Source organism: Cyclopterus lumpus, chromosome 10 (assembly GCF_009769545.1).
Source record: "Cyclopterus lumpus isolate fCycLum1 chromosome 10, fCycLum1.pri, whole genome shotgun sequence".
NCBI classification, from domain to species: domain Eukaryota; kingdom Metazoa; phylum Chordata; class Actinopteri; order Perciformes; family Cyclopteridae; genus Cyclopterus; species Cyclopterus lumpus.
Genome location: NC_046975.1, coordinates 12817855 through 12837391, shown reverse-complemented (window position 1 = coordinate 12837391; position 19537 = coordinate 12817855). Strand labels below are relative to the sequence as shown.

Here is a 19537-nt window from a genome sequence, read left to right as displayed (position 1 = left end):
AGCCTATTGGTTAATCTACAAATTAACTGTATCTGACAGATATATGTGGTGAGTTAATGTCACTATACAAGAAACTTATCACAAAAAGTGTGTCTGTGTTGTAAACATTTTAACTAAAACACACCATCCATTCATTGTAATTTCCTCAGGGTTGGAGACATGTGCAATACAACTGAGCTCAAGGACATTCCAAAGTAGCATTTAAGGACATTTATATTGTAAATAATGTATATGTGTGGCTTTAATTCAGTCAAAGTGCCTTAATGTGTTGGCTATACATGACCATATACTGCTTAATTTAAGACAAAGAAGCCGAGATACCTTTGAGCATGACACTGAAACGCACTAGACTGTAAAATAACGCTGACATATAAATATGGGTGAGGGCTGTAAGATCATGAGCTGAGGCAGTCGGGGAAAGTGGACAATCTTAACTGTAACAAAATTGATGAAAACATTTAACCAAATTATAGTCGCACATTTTAAAACGAACAAAAAAATATTTGCTCAGAGTTGATCGGAATATTAAGAGCTTGTTCGGAATTTTAACTTCATCAATAAATGCACATGTATTACGAAGTGAAAGTGCTTGTTATTATTATTGATATCATCATAATTACCATGTATATTAATAATGAAATTCAGAGCAATATATTTTCATCAATCACTCATCCCATTCAAAATGTACAGCGTGGCTCAAGATAATAATAAAAAAGATAAATACAGGTGTGGTTTTGTATGAAGAGAGTTTCAGCACTACAGACAGATACCTCGAGATTTGGAAGGACAAGTTTCACCAGGATGCTGCATGTTAAACTTTGTCTACCAAGGCCAATGTATCCATTACTGAGTAAGACTGTAGCACAAAAGAAAATACTAACTTGCCCTTTAACCTATAACGTCAGTCACACACTCAGATGGATTCAGGTGTAGGAACTGCTGTGTTTATTCAATGGCAGTAAAGGTTGGGTTATAACCAGTATTACTGCTGGAATATAACAAGAGAAGATGTTGTACAGCGAATATTAAGAAGCCACCTTGGTGCTTCATTTTCTGAAGAACTTCTGCTTCTACATCGCTTTGAAATCCATGTTCCTATAATTATATAATTGTAAAACCAAATATTAGGGTAAAGTTTTCACGGGAAAAAAGTAGTTGAAAAAAAACAATTGGCCGTCCATAATTGTGTTGATCTAATTAGCTAATTAGTAACATTCGAGACGTAAAAAACGGCTTTGTGAAACCATTTAACACTGAATTACAGTTGGATATTGTTTATAATGAATCTAAGTAACGTTGTGAAACAAGATGCACGAACAAAATCCAGAAACATGTTGACATAAAGAGATGAAAGAAACGCGTCAGGCAAAACATGATGGGCTCCAATGTTTTCAAGATTGTGGAGCAGAAATGTGTAAACATTTGCTGACAAAATGAACAATATTGATATTCATTAAAAAAAATCCATCCTACACTAACCACACTTTAAAATTATAAATCTAAAAAACATCTTTGAATATAAAAAAGTTTGATGCAAACAAACTAAACTGTTGAACAAGAAAGCCACAATGCATCTATTGTGCAAGGAGACTATAGAGAGGCACCTATACTTCAGAAGACAAACAATGTCAAAATATTCATTGTTTTATGGCTCAATATTGGAAATATAGAATAATTAAACACAAAAGGCATAAACCAATTCCCGCAGGTCACAAAACTATTGAACGCTGTTTTGGTCTCCCTGCCAAAGACAGTTTAACAAAAGTAGACAGACTTATCCTTAAACCTACACCGTTAGCCTTCCCCTCCGCTGACTCACACATTAGAGCTTGTTCTTTCATCTGCTGATAACTGACACAATGTATATATTATATATATATATATATATATATAGATATAGATATATATATATATATATATATATAGATATAGATATAGATATAGATATATAGATATATATAGATATAGATATATATATATAGATAGATATATAGATATATATATATATATATATATATATATATATATATATATATATATATATATATATATATATAGATATATAGATATATACTGAAACAATGTACAGCCGTCAAGGTAAAAGTTTATAATCACAACAGCCAATACAACATGAATGATTAAAAAAGAATGAATCTGTTGAAGCTTCACTCATATATTCACTTCATATCCACTTCTCCTTGAGTCCCAAGATTTCTGATGATTGAAAAAAACTCGTAGTCGCGAATTACCGTGATATTCTACCTATATAATTAATCTCATTTCACTTAATTCAAAAACGCTAAATCCACAATAAACAACAACAATACACAAAGGAATGACATTCAAATTGTATCTTTCTGACACAAGACGTGAACAGAATTGACACAATGTGTAAAAATTATATAATATGTATAAATAGAATATGTCCATGAAACACCAAGTGAGAAGTCCCGTGGTTTTGAAGGGCAAAAGGCAAATGTATAATACATTTCAGCTATAAATGACAAAGTGAAAGGCAATACAATTAAAACTTTAGCTTCAGCAGTCACAAATTAACTGTTAGACGAATATTCATGCTGCAGCGGGACAAACAGATATTCAAATGACTCAATGAAAGAGTCAAAGGATAGACGAGTGAATTAATTAGAAAGGTTCCTACCTCTACAGACGGCTCTAAATCATCAAAAGGGTCAGCGAAGTCTGATGGACTTTTCCTCAGAGTCTGGTCAGCAGGCAGCGTGTTGTCATTGTAAGAACTCACGAACTTAAAGTCACTGGTTCTAGAACCTGTTGTCAGGTACGCGTCATAATTGTAGGTGCTGCGTAAAGTTCCTGTGCCGTCAACGTCTGCGTAATTAGGAGGGAGATACGCGCTGGGGATGGCAACTGCTCCATCAAACAACAGTCTGGGCTTTCTCCTGCGACAAAACCTCACACCCAGGATGATGATGATGAAGGTCAGACAAAAGGTGGAAACGGACACCAGCACGATGATCAGATAAGAGGTCAGTTTGGAGTTCTTCTCCTCATAAGAAATATCCTTCAGTTCTGGCACCTCAGCCAAGTTATCAGAAATAAGTAAATACATGGAGCAGGTGGCAGAGAGAGAGGGCTGTCCGTTATCCTTCACTGACACAATGAGGTTCTGTTTCATGCTGTCAGACTCAGAAATGTCCCGCTGGGTCCTGATCTCTCCGCTGTGGAGACCAATGGTGAAAAGACCCGGATCAGTGGATTTGACTATATGATAGGACAGCCAGGCGTTCTGTCCGGAGTCGGCGTCCACCGAGATCACTTTGGACACCAGAGAGCCTCCGTGTGCAGCTTTGGGGACCAGCTCGGTCATGAAGGAGTTGCCCTCCGGGGCGGGGTACAGTATCTGAGGAGAGTTGTCATTCACATCCGATACGAACAGACTGACGGTCACGTTGCTGCTGAGTGGAGGAGAACCGTTGTCTCTGGCCATAACGTGCACTTTAAAACTCCTGAACTGTTCATAATCAAACGACCTCACAGCGTGGATCACCCCCGTGTCTCCGTTAACAGATAGATAGGAGGACACCGGGGCGCTGTTCACCTCACCAGGTAATAGAGAATAAACCACGGTACCGTTTTGTCTCCAGTCGGGGTCTCGAGCAGTAACGGAACATAAAGTGGAGCCAGGTTTGTTATTTTCAGTCACATAAGCGCTGTAGGACTGTTCCTCAAACACAGGTGGGTTGTCGTTGATGTCTGCTACAGACAACTGGACAGTTTTAGAGGAGGACAGAGGTGGAGAGCCCTCGTCAGTGGCAGTGATTGTAATGTTGTAATCAGACTCTAGTTCACGGTCCAGTTGTCCTGTAGTCACCAGAGAATAATAGTTTTTAATAGAAGGAACCAACTTAAAGGGGACGTGTTGCTGAATGGAGCAGCGGACCTGTCTGTTAGTCTCAGAGTCTCTATCCTGCACGTTGATGATGCCCACCTCTGTACCAGGTGACACGTTCTCGGGTATCGGGCTAGTCAGTGATTTCAGATATATCACAGGAACGTTATCATTAATATCAGTAACATCTATTATAACTTTAGCATAAGAGGTTAGTCCTAAACCATCTTTAGCTTGCACTCTCATTTCAAAAGAACTGCTTTCTTCAAAGTCAATCACACCAGTTACTTTAATTTCTCCAGTTTTAGGATCAATGGAAAATACATTTATATCGTCATCAGAAACATGACCAAAGTGATACATAACATCTCCATTTACACCTTCATCTGCGTCAGACGCACGGACATCAATCACCATGGTGCCTGGAAGAGAGTTTTCAGGCAGACGTGCTTTATAAACGGCCTGGCTGAACACCGGGGCGTTATCATTAGCATCCAGTACAGTGACGTGTATTACCACAGTACCGGATCTCTGAGGAGAGCCTCCATCTAAAGCTGTGAGAAGCAAATTAATATTTTTTGTTTCTCTCGATCAAGCTTGTTCTCCAGTACGAGTTCAACCTTGTTGGTGTCAACAGCGAGAATAAAGTTATCGTTCTTTTGCAGGTTGTACCTTTGAACAGCATTTTGACCTATATCTGCGTCATGGGCCTCCTCGATAGAGAAGCGGTTTCCCTTTTCAGCGGACTCGCTTATTTCCATTTCAATAACATTTTCTCTGAATTTTGGGGAGTTGTCGTTTACGTCTTGAATATGAAGACTTACACGATGAAGCTCCAGAGGATTTTCTAACACCAGATCTACTTTCACAACACAAGAAGGTTTCTTTCCACAAACACTTTCTCGGTCCATTTTCTCCGATGTGATAAAATCTCCGGTACTCAGATTAATATCACAGTAGCGCTTACGAGTCCCCTCAAAATCAACACGGGCCTTTCGGGAAGATAAGGTTTCCAGATCGAGACCGAGATCTTTGGCGATATTTCCAATAACAGATTCGCGTTTCATCTCTTCTGGAATAGAATAACTCAGGTCTCCATTAACGAGGTGCAGCGCTACAGTGAAGGAAGCGATGCAGAGAACCAGACGAAGCGACGAGTATCCTTTGTCTCCCATCTTGACAAAATAAGGCGCAGTTAGCTTCTTAGTCGGAGTGAAATGGTTGATATATCAAGAGTAAAAGTAAAAAAGAGTAAATAATCCAAAACTCTGCACCAGTGTTCACAAACATACGTTGACGATTGAACGAATTTTCTCGGAAAACTACAACTGACATTCACTCAGTACTAGTGGGTGGAGTGGTGTGTTTATAGTCTGTAAGCCAACAGCGACACCATGAGTCGCTTGTTATCTTCACAGTGTTATGATTGAATATGACCATTTTAGTATATCCTCAAGATCTTACTATGAAAACATCTTAAATGTCACTATAACAGTCCAATGTCATTCATGTCTGCCAAAGTAAAACAGAGAGGCAAGGTTCAGCACCATGGACAGTGGTGGAAGAAATACTCTGATTTTTTGCGAGAAAGGTTAACGTAACAAATGAAAAGAATAAACTCCATAACAAGTTAAACTCCTGCATATACAATTTGTTCGTAGCAAAAGTGCAGAACTATTATCATTTAAAATATTTTGGAAGTATCAAAAGTAAAAGCAGTCATGTTGCAGTAAAAAGGCCACAGTGACTGATATATCATTATCTAAAAAATATTAGACTGTTGATAGCTTTGCATTAATATTTAAGCAGCACTACACTTTTGAAGCTGAAGATGTAAAGTAGATTTAATTAATACGCAATATGGCCAACGGTTCCCAGCCTATTGGTTAATCTACAAATTAACTGTATCTGACAGATATATGTGGTGAGTTAATGTCACTATACAAGAAACTTATCACAAAAAGTGTGTCTGTGTTGTAAACATTTTAACTAAAACACACCATCCATTCATTGTAATTTCCTCAGGGTTGGAGACATGTGCAATACAACTGAGCTCAAGGACATTCCAAAGTAGCATTTAAGGACATTTATATTGTAAATAATGTATATGTGTGGCTTTAATTCAGTCAAAGTGCCTTAATGTGTTGGCTATACATGACCATATACTGCTTAATTTAAGACAAAGAAGCCGAGATACCTTTGAGCATGACACTGAAACGCACTAGACTGTAAAATAACGCTGACATATAAATATGGGTGAGGGCTGTAAGATCATGAGCTGAGGCAGTCGGGGAAAGTGGACAATCTTAACTGTAACAAAATTGATGAAAACATTTAACCAAATTATAGTCGCACATTTTAAAACGAACAAAAAAATATTTGCTCAGAGTTGATCGGAATATTAAGAGCTTGTTCGGAATTTTAACTTCATCAATAAATGCACATGTATTACGAAGTGAAAGTGCTTGTTATTATTATTGATATCATCATAATTACCATGTATATTAATAATGAAATTCAGAGCAATATATTTTCATCAATCACTCATCCCATTCAAAATGTACAGCGTGGCTCAAGATAATAATAAAAAAGATAAATACAGGTGTGGTTTTGTATGAAGAGAGTTTCAGCACTACAGACAGATACCTCGAGATTTGGAAGGACAAGTTTCACCAGGATGCTGCATGTTAAACTTTGTCTACCAAGGCCAATGTATCCATTACTGAGTAAGACTGTAGCACAAAAGAAAATACTAACTTGCCCTTTAACCTATAACGTCAGTCACACACTCAGATGGATTCAGGTGTAGGAACTGCTGTGTTTATTCAATGGCAGTAAAGGTTGGGTTATAACCAGTATTACTGCTGGAATATAACAAGAGAAGATGTTGTACAGCGAATATTAAGAAGCCACCTTGGTGCTTCATTTTCTGAAGAACTTCTGCTTCTACATCGCTTTGAAATCCATGTTCCTATAATTATATAATTGTAAAACCAAATATTAGGGTAAAGTTTTCACGGGAAAAAAGTAGTTGAAAAAAAACAATTGGCCGTCCATAATTGTGTTGATCTAATTAGCTAATTAGTAACATTCGAGACGTAAAAAACGGCTTTGTGAAACCATTTAACACTGAATTACAGTTGGATATTGTTTATAATGAATCTAAGTAACGTTGTGAAACAAGATGCACGAACAAAATCCAGAAACATGTTGACATAAAGAGATGAAAGAAACGCGTCAGGCAAAACATGATGGGCTCCAATGTTTTCAAGATTGTGGAGCAGAAATGTGTAAACATTTGCTGACAAAATGAACAATATTGATATTCATTAAAAAAAATCCATCCTACACTAACCACACTTTAAAATTATAAATCTAAAAAACATCTTTGAATATAAAAAAGTTTGATGCAAACAAACTAAACTGTTGAACAAGAAAGCCACAATGCATCTATTGTGCAAGGAGACTATAGAGAGGCACCTATACTTCAGAAGACAAACAATGTCAAAATATTCATTGTTTTATGGCTCAATATTGGAAATATAGAATAATTAAACACAAAAGGCATAAACCAATTCCCGCAGGTCACAAAACTATTGAACGCTGTTTTGGTCTCCCTGCCAAAGACAGTTTAACAAAAGTAGACAGACTTATCCTTAAACCTACACCGTTAGCCTTCCCCTCCGCTGACTCACACATTAGAGCTTGTTCTTTCATCTGCTGATAACTGACACAATGTATATATATTATATATATATATATATAGATATAGATATATATATATATATATATATATATATATATAGATATAGATATAGATATATAGATATATATAGATATAGATATATATAGATAGATATATAGATATATATATATATATATATATATATATATATATATATATATATATATATATATATATATATATAGATAGATATATAGATATATAGATATATACTGAAACAATGTACAGCCGTCAAGGTAAAAGTTTATAATCACAACAGCCAATACAACATGAATGATTAAAAAAGAATGAATCTGTTGAAGCTTCACTCATATATTCACTTCATATCCACTTCTCCTTGAGTCCCAAGATTTCTGATGATTGAAAAAAACTCGTAGTCGCGAATTACCGTGATATTCTACCTATATAATTAATCTCATTTCACTTAATTCAAAAACGCTAAATCCACAATAAACAACAACAATACACAAAGGAATGACATTCAAATTGTATCTTTCTGACACAAGACGTGAACAGAATTGACACAATGTGTAAAAATTATATAATATGTATAAATAGAATATGTCCATGAAACACCAAGTGAGAAGTCCCGTGGTTTTGAAGGGCAAAAGGCAAATGTATAATACATTTCAGCTATAAATGACAAAGTGAAAGGCAATACAATTAAAACTTTAGCTTCAGCAGTCACAAATTAACTGTTAGACGAATATTCATGCTGCAGCGGGACAAACAGATATTCAAATGACTCAATGAAAGAGTCAAAGGATAGACGAGTGAATTAATTAGAAAGGTTCCTACCTCTACAGACGGCTCTAAATCATCAAAAGGGTCAGCGAAGTCTGATGGACTTTTCCTCAGAGTCTGGTCAGCAGGCAGCGTGTTGTCATTGTAAGAACTCACGAACTTAAAGTCACTGGTTCTAGAACCTGTTGTCAGGTACGCGTCATAATTGTAGGTGCTGCGTAAAGTTCCTGTGCCGTCAACGTCTGCGTAATTAGGAGGGAGATACGCGCTGGGGATGGCAACTGCTCCATCAAACAACAGTCTGGGCTTTCTCCTGCGACAAAACCTCACACCCAGGATGATGATGATGAAGGTCAGACAAAAGGTGGAAACGGACACCAGCACGATGATCAGATAAGAGGTCAGTTTGGAGTTCTTCTCCTCATAAGAAATATCCTTCAGTTCTGGCACCTCAGCCAAGTTATCAGAAATAAGTAAATACATGGAGCAGGTGGCAGAGAGAGAGGGCTGTCCGTTATCCTTCACTGACACAATGAGGTTCTGTTTCATGCTGTCAGACTCAGAAATGTCCCGCTGGGTCCTGATCTCTCCGCTGTGGAGACCAATGGTGAAAAGACCCGGATCAGTGGATTTGACTATATGATAGGACAGCCAGGCGTTCTGTCCGGAGTCCGCGTCCACCGCGATCACTTTGGACACCAGAGAGCCTCCGTGTGCAGCTTTGGGGACCAGCTCGGTCATGAAGGAGTTGCCCTCCGGGGCGGGGTACAGTATCTGAGGAGAGTTGTCATTCACATCCGATACGAACAGACTGACGGTCACGTTGCTGCTGAGTGGAGGAGAACCGTTGTCTCTGGCCATAACGTGCACTTTAAAACTCCTGAACTGTTCATAATCAAACGACCTCACAGCGTGGATCACCCCCGTGTCTCCGTTAACAGATAGATAGGAGGACACCGGGGCGCTGTTCACCTCACCAGGTAATAGAGAATAAACCACGGTACCGTTTTGTCTCCAGTCGGGGTCTCGAGCAGTAACGGAACATAAAGTGGAGCCAGGTTTGTTATTTTCAGTCACATAAGCGCTGTAGGACTGTTCCTCAAACACAGGTGGGTTGTCGTTGATGTCTGCTACAGACAACTGGACAGTTTTAGAGGAGGACAGAGGTGGAGAGCCCTCGTCAGTGGCAGTGATTGTAATGTTGTAATCAGACTCTAGTTCACGGTCCAGTTGTCCTGTAGTCACCAGAGAATAATAGTTTTTAATAGAAGGAACCAACTTAAAGGGGACGTGTTGCTGAATGGAGCAGCGGACCTGTCTGTTAGTCTCAGAGTCTCTATCCTGCACGTTGATGATGCCCACCTCTGTACCAGGTGACACGTTCTCGGGTATCGGGCTAGTCAGTGATTTCAGATATATCACAGGAACGTTATCATTAATATCAGTAACATCTATTATAACTTTAGCGTAAGAGGTTAGTCCTAATCCATCTTTAGCTTTCACTCTCATTTCAAAAGAACTGCTTTCTTCAAAGTCAATCACACCAGTTACTTTAATTTCTCCAGTTTTAGGATCAATGGAAAATACATTTATATCGTCTTCAGAAACATGACCAAAGTGATACGTAACATCTCCATTTGCTCCTTCATCTGCGTCATTCGCACTAACATTAATCACGATGGTACCTGGAGGAGAGTTTTCAGGCAGACGTGCTTTATAAACGGCCTGGCTGAACACCGGGGCGTTATCATTAGCATCCAGTACAGTGACGTGTATGACCACAGTACCGGATCTCTGAGGGGAGCCTCCATCTAAAGCTGTGAGAAGCAAATTAATGTATTTTTGTTTCTCTCGATCAAGCGTGTTCTCCAGTACGAGTTCAACCTTGTTGCTGTCAACAGCGAGAATAAAGTGATCGTTCTTTTGCAGGTTGTACCTTTGAACAGCATTTTGACCTATATCTGCGTCATGGGCCTCCTCGATAGAGAAGCGGTTTCCCTTGTCAGCGGACTCTCTTATTTCCATTTCAATCAAATTATCATTAAATGTTGGCGAGTTGTCGTTTACATCTTGAATATGAAGACTTACACGATGAAGCTCCAGAGGATTTTCTAACACCAGATCTACTTTCACAACACAAGAAGGTTTCTTTCCACAAACACTTTCTCGGTCCATTCTCTCCGATGTGATCAAATCTCCGGTACTCAGATTAATATCACAGTAGCGCTTACGAGTCCCCTCAAAATCAACACGGGCCTTTCGGGAAGATAAGGTCCTCAGATCGAGAACGAGATCTTTGGCGATATTTCCAAAAACAGACTCGCGTTTCATCTCTTCTGGAATAGAATAACTCAGGTCTCCATTAACGAGGTGCAGCGCTACAGTGAAGGAAGCGATGCAGAAGATCAGACGAAGCGCTGAATATCCTTTGTCTGCCATCTTAACTCAAAAGGCCACCTCAGCTCGTACAACTTATACTTTACAGTGCGAAAAAACAACTGTCAAAAACACAAAATAGTCCAACAGGTCACAACAATGTGAAATACGTTCTGAAATGTAACCGTTTGTCTGGAAAATCCGCAGCTGACATATAGAAGGTGGAGTGATGGGAGACTTTTATCTGTCAACCAACAGCGACACCATGAGTCACATTGTGTCTTCACTATAGTATATAATGAAATATTTAAAAAAAAGTCTAAAACCGGATTAAGCTAACTGTGACTCACGTTAAAATTAGGTGCCCATATGCGGTAAATCTACAAATTCCTTAAAAGACACATGCCATCTATTATTTGACAAATGTTTAGAAAAGTAGGTGTTGTTCCCATACAACTCAGCTCAATGAATCATGGTTTGAAAGTATAGGTTACTTTTGCTTTAGATTTCTAAAAGTTGTTAAACAATACAACATATATATTGTGATGTTAGCCTCCTAAAGAGAAGGCCAGCAAAACGTTTACAACAAAACAACATATCCACTGGCAAATGACATGAACTAGACAGACACCAAATATTATCGTTACAGATATAGTTATTATCATTATAATTATATAGTAATGAAATTCAGAGAGCATGGCTGAAGAGAAGAGGACATCTTGGGGCTGAGTGAGCGCCTGAGAAGCATTGCAGCACCACGAACAGTTGATGGCACAACAATATTGAACGCTGTTGTTGGTCTTCTAATCAGAGTTGTAGACTTCTAACGTGAGTTCACGGTACACTTGAAACGTTTTCTACGTCACCCTCAGCAGACTCTGAAATAGGATCTATAATGTTCATCACTTGACTGAGATACTGAACAAATGTTGGACAGCCAAACTGGGCTCATCGAATAAACATAAGTACAAATGAAAGATTACACAACATGATTGGTGAGAAATAGTTTTGTGACAGTTTCAATCATCGAACATACTAACGTGTTTTTCTTATAATTATATTTTTTCGATAAGGCCCAGTTTTGTTCGATGGCAAAGAACGGGTTGGAATAACTGCTTGTCCGCAAATTATTCTGTTATTCTAAATAACAAATTAGTCTCACTTAACAAAGAATTAATGAATCGCTACTTCATGAAACAAACTGAATGATGTTAAAACACTTTGGTCAAATAATCATTTCCAAAGTTTATATTTGAAGACCTGAAAATAATTGCCACCTGTGTGAGCAAGAACAAATAGATAAAAGAAAAAAAAAATTAAAATAGACTCCAGGTCAGGAGTACCATGGTTTCGAATTTCTGACAAGATAGAAACAAATAAACTTCATCAAAATTATAAATGCATGCAGTGTTGGTGCTAAAGGTTGACTCCAGCAATCGCGCAATACATTTCAAAAGTAAATACATGCTGCAGCTAGAGGCATTTAGAACTGAGCCAACAAGCCGACAATGATTGTGATTAAAAGTATACTTTAAAAAGGTTCCTACCTCTACAGACGGCTCTAAATCATCAAAAGGGTCAGCGAAGTCTGATGGACTTTTCCTCAGAGTCTGGTCAGCAGGCAGCGTGTTGTCATTGTAAGAACTCACGAACTTAAAGTCACTGGTTCTAGAACCTGTTGTCAGGTACGCGTCATAATTGTATGTGCTGCGAAAAGTTCCTGTGCCGTCAACGTCTGCGTAATTAGGAGGGAGATACGCGCTGGGGATGGCAACTGCTCCATCAAATAACAGTCTGGGCTTTCTCCTGCGACAAAACCTCACACCCAGGATGATGATGATGAAGGTCAGAAAAAAGGTGGACACAGACACCAGCGCGATGATCAGATAAGAGGTCAGTTTGGAGTTCTTCTGGTCATAAGAAATATCCTTCAGTTCTGGCACCTCAGCCAAGTTATCAGAAATAAGTAAATACATGGAGCAGGTGGCAGAGAGAGAGGGCTGTCCGTTATCCTTCACGGACACAATGAGGTTCTGTTTCATGCTGTCAGACTCAGAAATGTCCCGCTGGGTCCTGATCTCTCCGGTGTGGAGACCAATGGTAAAAAGACCCGGATCAGTGGATTTGACTATATGATAGGACAGCCAGGCGTTCTGTCCAGAGTCCGCGTCCACAGCGATCACTTTGGACACCAGAGAGCCTCCGTGTGCAGCTTTGGGGACCAGCTCGGTCATGAAGGAGTTGCCCTCCGGGGCGGGGTACAGTATCTGAGGAGAGTTGTCATTCACATCCGATACGAACACACTGACAGTCACGTTGCTGCTGAGTGGAGGAGAACCGTTGTCTCTGGCCATCACGTGCACTTTAAAACTCCTGAACTGTTCATAATCAAACGACTTCACAGCGTGGATCACCCCCGTGTCTCCGTTAACAGATAGATAGGAGGACACCGGGGCACCGTTCACCTCACCAGGTAACAGAGAATAAACCATGGTACCGTTTTGTCTCCAGTCGGGGTCTCGAGCAGTAACAGAACATAAAGTGGAGCCAGGTTTGTTATTTTCAGTCACATAAGCGCTGTATGACTGTTCCTCAAACACAGGTGGGTTGTCGTTGATGTCTGCTACAGACAACTGGACAGTTTTAGAGGAGGACAGAGGTGGAGAGCCCTCGTCAGTGGCAGTGATTGTAATGTTGTAATCAGACTCTAGTTCACGGTCCAGTTGTCCTGTGGTCACCAGAGAATAATAGTTTTTAATAGAAGGAACCAACTTAAAAGGGACGTGTTGCTGAATGGAGCAGCGGACCTGTCTGTTAGTCTCAGAGTCTCTATCCTGCACGTTGATGATGCCCACCTCTGTACCAGGTGACACGTTCTCAGGTATCGGGCTAGTCAGTGATTTCAGATATATCACAGGAGCGTTATCATTTATATCAGTAACATCTATTATAACTTTAGCGTAAGAGGTTAGTCCTAATCCATCTTTAGCTTTCACTCTCATTTCAAAAGAACTGCTTTCTTCAAAGTCAATCACACCAGTTACTTTAATTTCTCCAGTTTTAGGATCAATGGAAAATACATTTATATCGTCATCAGAAACGTGACCAAAGTCATATGTCACGTCTCCATTTGCTCCTTCATCTGCGTCATTCGCACTAACATTAATCACGATGGTACCTGGAGGAGAGTTTTCAGGCAGACGTGCTTTATAAACGGCCTGGCTGAACACCGGGGCGTTATCATTAGCATCCAGTACAGTGACGTGTATGACCACAGTACCGGATCTCTGAGGGGAGCCTCCATCTAAAGCTGTGAGAAGCAAATTAATGTATTTTTGTTTCTCTCGATCAAGCTTGTTCTCCAGTACGAGTTCAACGTTGTTGCTGTCAACAGCGAGAATAAAGTTATCGTTCTTTTGCAGGTTGTACCTTTGAACAGCATTTTGACCTATATCTGCGTCATGGGCCTCCTCGATAGAGAAGCGGTTTCCCTTGTCAGCGGACTCTCTTATTTCCATTTCAATCAAATTATATTTGAACTGCGGCGAGTTGTCGTTTACATCTTGAATATGAAGACTTACACGATGAAGCTCCAGAGGATTTTCTAACACCAGATCTACTTTCACAACACAAGAAGGTTTCTTTCCACAAACACTTTCTCGGTCCATTCTCTCCGATGTGATCAAATCTCCGGTACTCAGATTAATATCACTGTACCGTTTACGAGTCCCCTCAAAATCAACACGGGCCTTTCGGGAAGATAAGGTCCTCAGATCGAGACCGAGATCTTTGGCGATATTTCCAATAACAGACTCGCGTTTCATCTCTTCTGGAATAGAATAACTCAGGTCTCCATTAACGAGGTGCAGCGCTACAGTGAAGGAAGCGATGCAGAGAACCAGACGAAGCGACGAATATCCTTTGTCTCCCATCCTCGAAAAAAACACACCCGCTGCTTGTAGAAATTACTGTACCTAAACAAATAAATTGTAATCAAAACCTTAGTCAGTAATCCAAAATATTTCGCAACAGCGACCGCAATGAAAAACAGTCGTGAAAGATTTGTTCTGAGAAATTCCAACCGTTTGTCAAGCAGTAGCCTACCATTGGGTGGAGATGTGTGTGCTACTTGTGTGCTGGCCTACAGCGGCACCATGAGTCACTTTTTATTCTTTGCACCGGCATGCAATATTCTCCATGAAGTCTAGACCCGCCCCATCTTCATCCTCTTTAAAGCCAACCGTATGCCATCAAATAAGACAGACGGCACAATATATATTTAATTATTGTAGATTATTGTAGAAAATAAAACCTAAAATGTAAAAATTGGATGTTCACAAAAAGATCATAAATTTAGATAGAAAAGTTTAAGTTGGTAAACAACACCCATGATAACCATTGTTCATATCACTGTAAAAGGTCGTTTGACTTATTGGCATTATGTATGGACAAAGCAAACAGAATGCTCAAATATACAATATGTGCTGCTAACAATTTTCATTATTATTACCTTTTTAGGAATATATATTTATAAATGCATGCATGCTGATAGTTAGCTCAGTTCATATTTTATTTTATGTTGCAAAATATTCATACTTAGTTAAGGAAAGTTAAGGGGCAAAAGTTAAGGGACACATAAATCATTACATTCTCAGAGTAGCAGTAAATTCAGACACGTTCCATGTGGGTATTGGCCTCTGCCAGGGCTGCCCTTTATCACTGGTAATGTTCGTGACTTTCATGATTAACCAGCACTTTTGAATGGATCCTTTTTTTTTTTTTAATGAAAACTCCGTAATTACTGCGCGCATGCGCCTTGCGGTCAAGTACAGGGTTTCTGAGTCTTGAGTCAGTACTGAAAATGAGGCTGAGCGTGGTGGTCGGACATCTTGTGAACGCAAATTCAACTTGGTCTCGAAGTTAGAGATTCTCGAACTACTTGTCGACCTGAAGTTTCCCTAATTAGGTAAGTGTGTTTTTTTTACTAGACAACCAGTGTTCTCATTACGGACCTATTTGAACGGAGAGAGGAATTAAATGTGTTCAACTAGCTACCAACGTTAGCTTCGTTAGCTACATGACACATAGCATTCCACACGGTCAGTGCTCCGTAACCCCGCTATTGCAACATGCAGCTGCTGCAATACGACAGCGCTCTCGTGGACCCGCTGCCAGTTAGCTAGGTTAGCTACTTGAATTGTATTTATTTAACACAGGCCAGTCTGGTGTCGACAGGTGTCGAATACTGTATCACTCTAAACACCGGACCAATATGGTAATTACGTCGACCTACAAGCAGTATAATGTTATAACATTAAACAGTTTTACACATCCTCTTCAAGGCGCTAATGTATGTAGTGCGTATGTTTTGCGTATAACATGGGGACATAACTAAATATATGCAGCGTTATTCAGTTTGGCCGGCAGCAGAAGGTTGTACAAATAAAATGAACTGTGAGGAATCAAAAAGATGACGACTGTTAATCTTAGATATGGTCTATAGACTGTAGGTGTAACCAGCAGAAAGCCATAAACTAATCCATGTATGATATATTCATCCATGCCATTATCTATTCAGTGATGGAACATGAATGCGGTTGTTATGGCTTTGTGTTATATGGGTGAAATAAAGCTGTATTGTGGTAGTTTTATATATATATTTGCACATTACAAAGTCTGCAGCTTAAATGCTTTTAGCAAAACTGAATATGTTCTATATGTGTCTCTCTTGTTTTAGGGGTGGATTGGATGCAGTGCAAATTCGCAAGCTCCACTCAAGAGATTCTTCTAAAACATTATTGTCTTTATCACGGAAAAGGTGCACAGTGGCCTTGTATTTACACTAACTGTATGTGTATTTAAAACACCTGGTGCATTACGATCACACCTCTCAAGATCACACACAACTGGGAAAATCCAATGAAAATGACATACAATCACTACATTTTGTTGTGAATTGTGTGATTTTAAAGAGATCTGCTGTCATGGTCCCCTGTTTATCTGTGTGTCTGCCTGGGCGTGGCATTCCCCCCCCCCCCCTCCTGCTGCTAATCAACCCACACACATGAAACCCATTCTCTCATCAAGCTCCCCACTATATCTACCTCAGTTCTCCCTCAACTCCTCGCCAGATCGTCAGTTCACTTTCCCACAACTACCTCTCTGATTACCTATACATTCTAGTTGCTAACTTGTGCTTTTCCAGCTACAGCCCCTCTGCTTCCCCGGAATCCCCCTGAAGAACAGCTTAGCCACCCAACCAGCCACCAGCCTGCAGCGGACGCCAGCACGAGTTCCACACCTTTCTCTGGACTTCGAAATGTATATTATTTGTGTTTAACTCCAGCTCTGTATTCTTTCTTTTGGGTTCAACCCTGCACAATCATGACATCTGCAGTGATAAATCTTATTGGAACTAAATTGTATATATTTGCATACAATTTCTGTGGAAAAAAATGGCGTATACTTTGAACAAGGCTGCTCCCAAGAAATTGTATGTACACATCGTATGACATTGTCTTGTTATTATGTTGTTCAGATATCTGAAGAATTCCATCAGATCACCAGCAAAGACCTCCTGGGGACTTCAGTGCATCCCTTGAAAAATATGTCCCTGGCCTGCGGAGACTTTACCGGACGAGGAAGGGAGCTTTTGGTCAGAAGATGGAAGACCTGGAAAAGCTTGATAAACAGGTGAGTGAAGTGCCTGAAGCTCAAGACATGCAACAGTTAGCCTGTTGGCCAGTCTTCCTTTTGACCTCAAATGTTTTAGCACTTGCTATCATAAGCAGTCTACGGAGCCTTGTCCACCAAAGCCTTTCTCCCTAGTTGAAAATCTTATTTTTAATTCGTAAAAGTAGAAAGTAAAATTACCTGCAGGATTGCGTTTTCTTTTTTTTCTTTTTCTTAAGCATGATACTTGGGTCTGAACTGAGCTTTATCTTCCTCATTGCTATAAATTATGTCAGATTGTGTAACTTCAGTATGACACTATACTAATTGTTATGCTTTTGTGTTTGCCACTGAATACTCCGAAGACATCGGACATTGCGTCTCACTGAAAGACAGCAGCACTGAGAGGCCTGCCCATTTGTGTGTGGGACGACACAACAAAGTTTCTCCTGGAGTGTTTGGTAAGTAATAACAACTGTAGGAAATGGACTTAAGTAATAGTGCTGAACTCCAAAAACCTGCCAGCGGGATTCAAAAGCATGTTCTCTTTAAACCATTGCCAAAACTACACTGTTAATCCTTGCATGAAGCTATGAAAAAAAACTTAATTGTCAGATTCTCATCATTGCCACAGTCCTTGAACATCATGTGCGACGAACACTTCAGTCAGTAAACTCAACCAAAACAAAGCTTAAAACTTTTTACTCTACATGTTTCATTTACAATCTAGCCACAAATATAATGGTCGGTAGAATTTTGTCTTTAAATTTTCATTCGCACTCAATCATGCATGTGTTGCTTTTCCTCAGTGCTCAGAGGTGTGTCTGTTGCCATCCTCACCGTCATTGAAGATGATGACGCTGCCTCATCACCAAATGTGCGGGATGTAGCAGTGGTGTTGGAAGGGACCATTGTGCTTCATGATCTACCAGACCTCTCTACTGCCTTTGCATACCTCTTTGGCCTACTGTATGCCATGAACATTGATTATCCAAAGGAGATGAGGTATACCTTTGAAGCGATTCAGACTTTTTTTGAGCTTGGCTCTCGATGCTCGCAGCGGATACGTTCTCTGAAAGTAAAGCTTTTGCTCTAAATATTAATGGGGAAGCCAAACAGGATTCAAAGGTTTTTTTCTTTTTTAGTGCATTGTTAGTTTTAGTGAATAGAGATTCACATAACTGGTAGAAATGTCAGTTGCCAGTTCACAAGAGGTACGGACATATTTGTTATTTCCGTGCATGTATAACTTTTAACTGGGCTAGTTCATTGTGGTTAGTGCTCATGGAAAACGTACACTTGTACAGCCACTTGACTATGTTGAGGTGGTTGAGGCGAGGGAATATTGTAATGTGACACAAATCTGTTTGATGTTCTGTGTATGTAACGCCAGAATGACCTCATTGTGCACTTAACTCATGTTCAAAATGTGTTTACCAAGGCATAAACAAGATTTTAGCTGTGTGCCCTTCTATTATATATATATATATATATATATATATATATTATTTTTTTTTGATTGAGAATTCCTTTAATGCAAATCCAGCAACATACATTTTCATTGAGTTATCAAGGACAAGTTCTATCTTACTGACGCAGAAATTATATGTTTATTCAACTAGTATGTCTGTGTTTGTTGAAGGTAGAAGAAATGCATGCCATTGAAACATTTAACCTCACAAGAATATCATAATTCTCTGAACAAGAAAATCTAAGTTGGCAGAACTCAAAATACAATTACAACAACATAACTGTGGTGACAGGGGCGTGGTTGGGCTCCGCTGCAGAGGGAAGTGGGAAGTGGGAAGTGGGAAGTGGGAGGTGGTTCAGGGAACAGTTCCGGGAAGAGGCTAGTTGGCCTCAGCTGGGGCAAATGGGGGCACTCCGTAGTATTAGAGGCTGAATGAAGCCGTGAGAGACCGGAGTGACTCAGCAAGACAGTCAGAAAGCGAGCGGGGACAATCGGCTGCTAGAGGACGCTTTCAACTGTCACACCCAATAAACAATGTGAAGAATGCTATGGTGACTGAAGTGTCTTTGTGCTGAAGGGGAGACTCACAGGGTAACACAAACCTTGTGCCAATAACATTTTATTGATTTGTAACGAAAAGGTTTTCTCTCACTGAAACAAG

At 39.6% G+C, this 19537-nt stretch overlaps 2 protein-coding genes and 1 pseudogene across 2 annotated transcripts; all 3 read right to left on the bottom strand.

Annotated features, from left to right (window-relative positions):
- Positions 1 to 2545: 2545 nt before the first annotated feature.
- On the bottom strand, positions 2546 to 5043 carry LOC117737969 (annotated as a pseudogene).
- Positions 5044 to 8297: 3254 nt separating this feature from the next.
- On the bottom strand, positions 8298 to 10796 carry LOC117737968 (protocadherin beta-16-like). Its single transcript, XM_034544227.1, has one exon. The coding sequence runs from the start codon at positions 10794 to 10796 to the stop codon at positions 8298 to 8300; it is 2499 nt and encodes an 832-aa protein (XP_034400118.1).
- A 1270-nt stretch (positions 10797 to 12066) lies between these two features.
- Positions 12067 to 16295, bottom strand: LOC117737967 (protocadherin beta-16-like). Its single transcript, XM_034544226.1, has 3 exons — positions 16181 to 16295; positions 12264 to 14589; positions 12067 to 12091 (listed from the first exon to the last, which is right to left on the bottom strand). The coding sequence occupies exons 1-3, from the start codon at positions 16293 to 16295 to the stop codon at positions 12067 to 12069; spliced, it is 2466 nt and encodes an 821-aa protein (XP_034400117.1).
- Positions 16296 to 19537: the final 3242 nt, after the last annotated feature.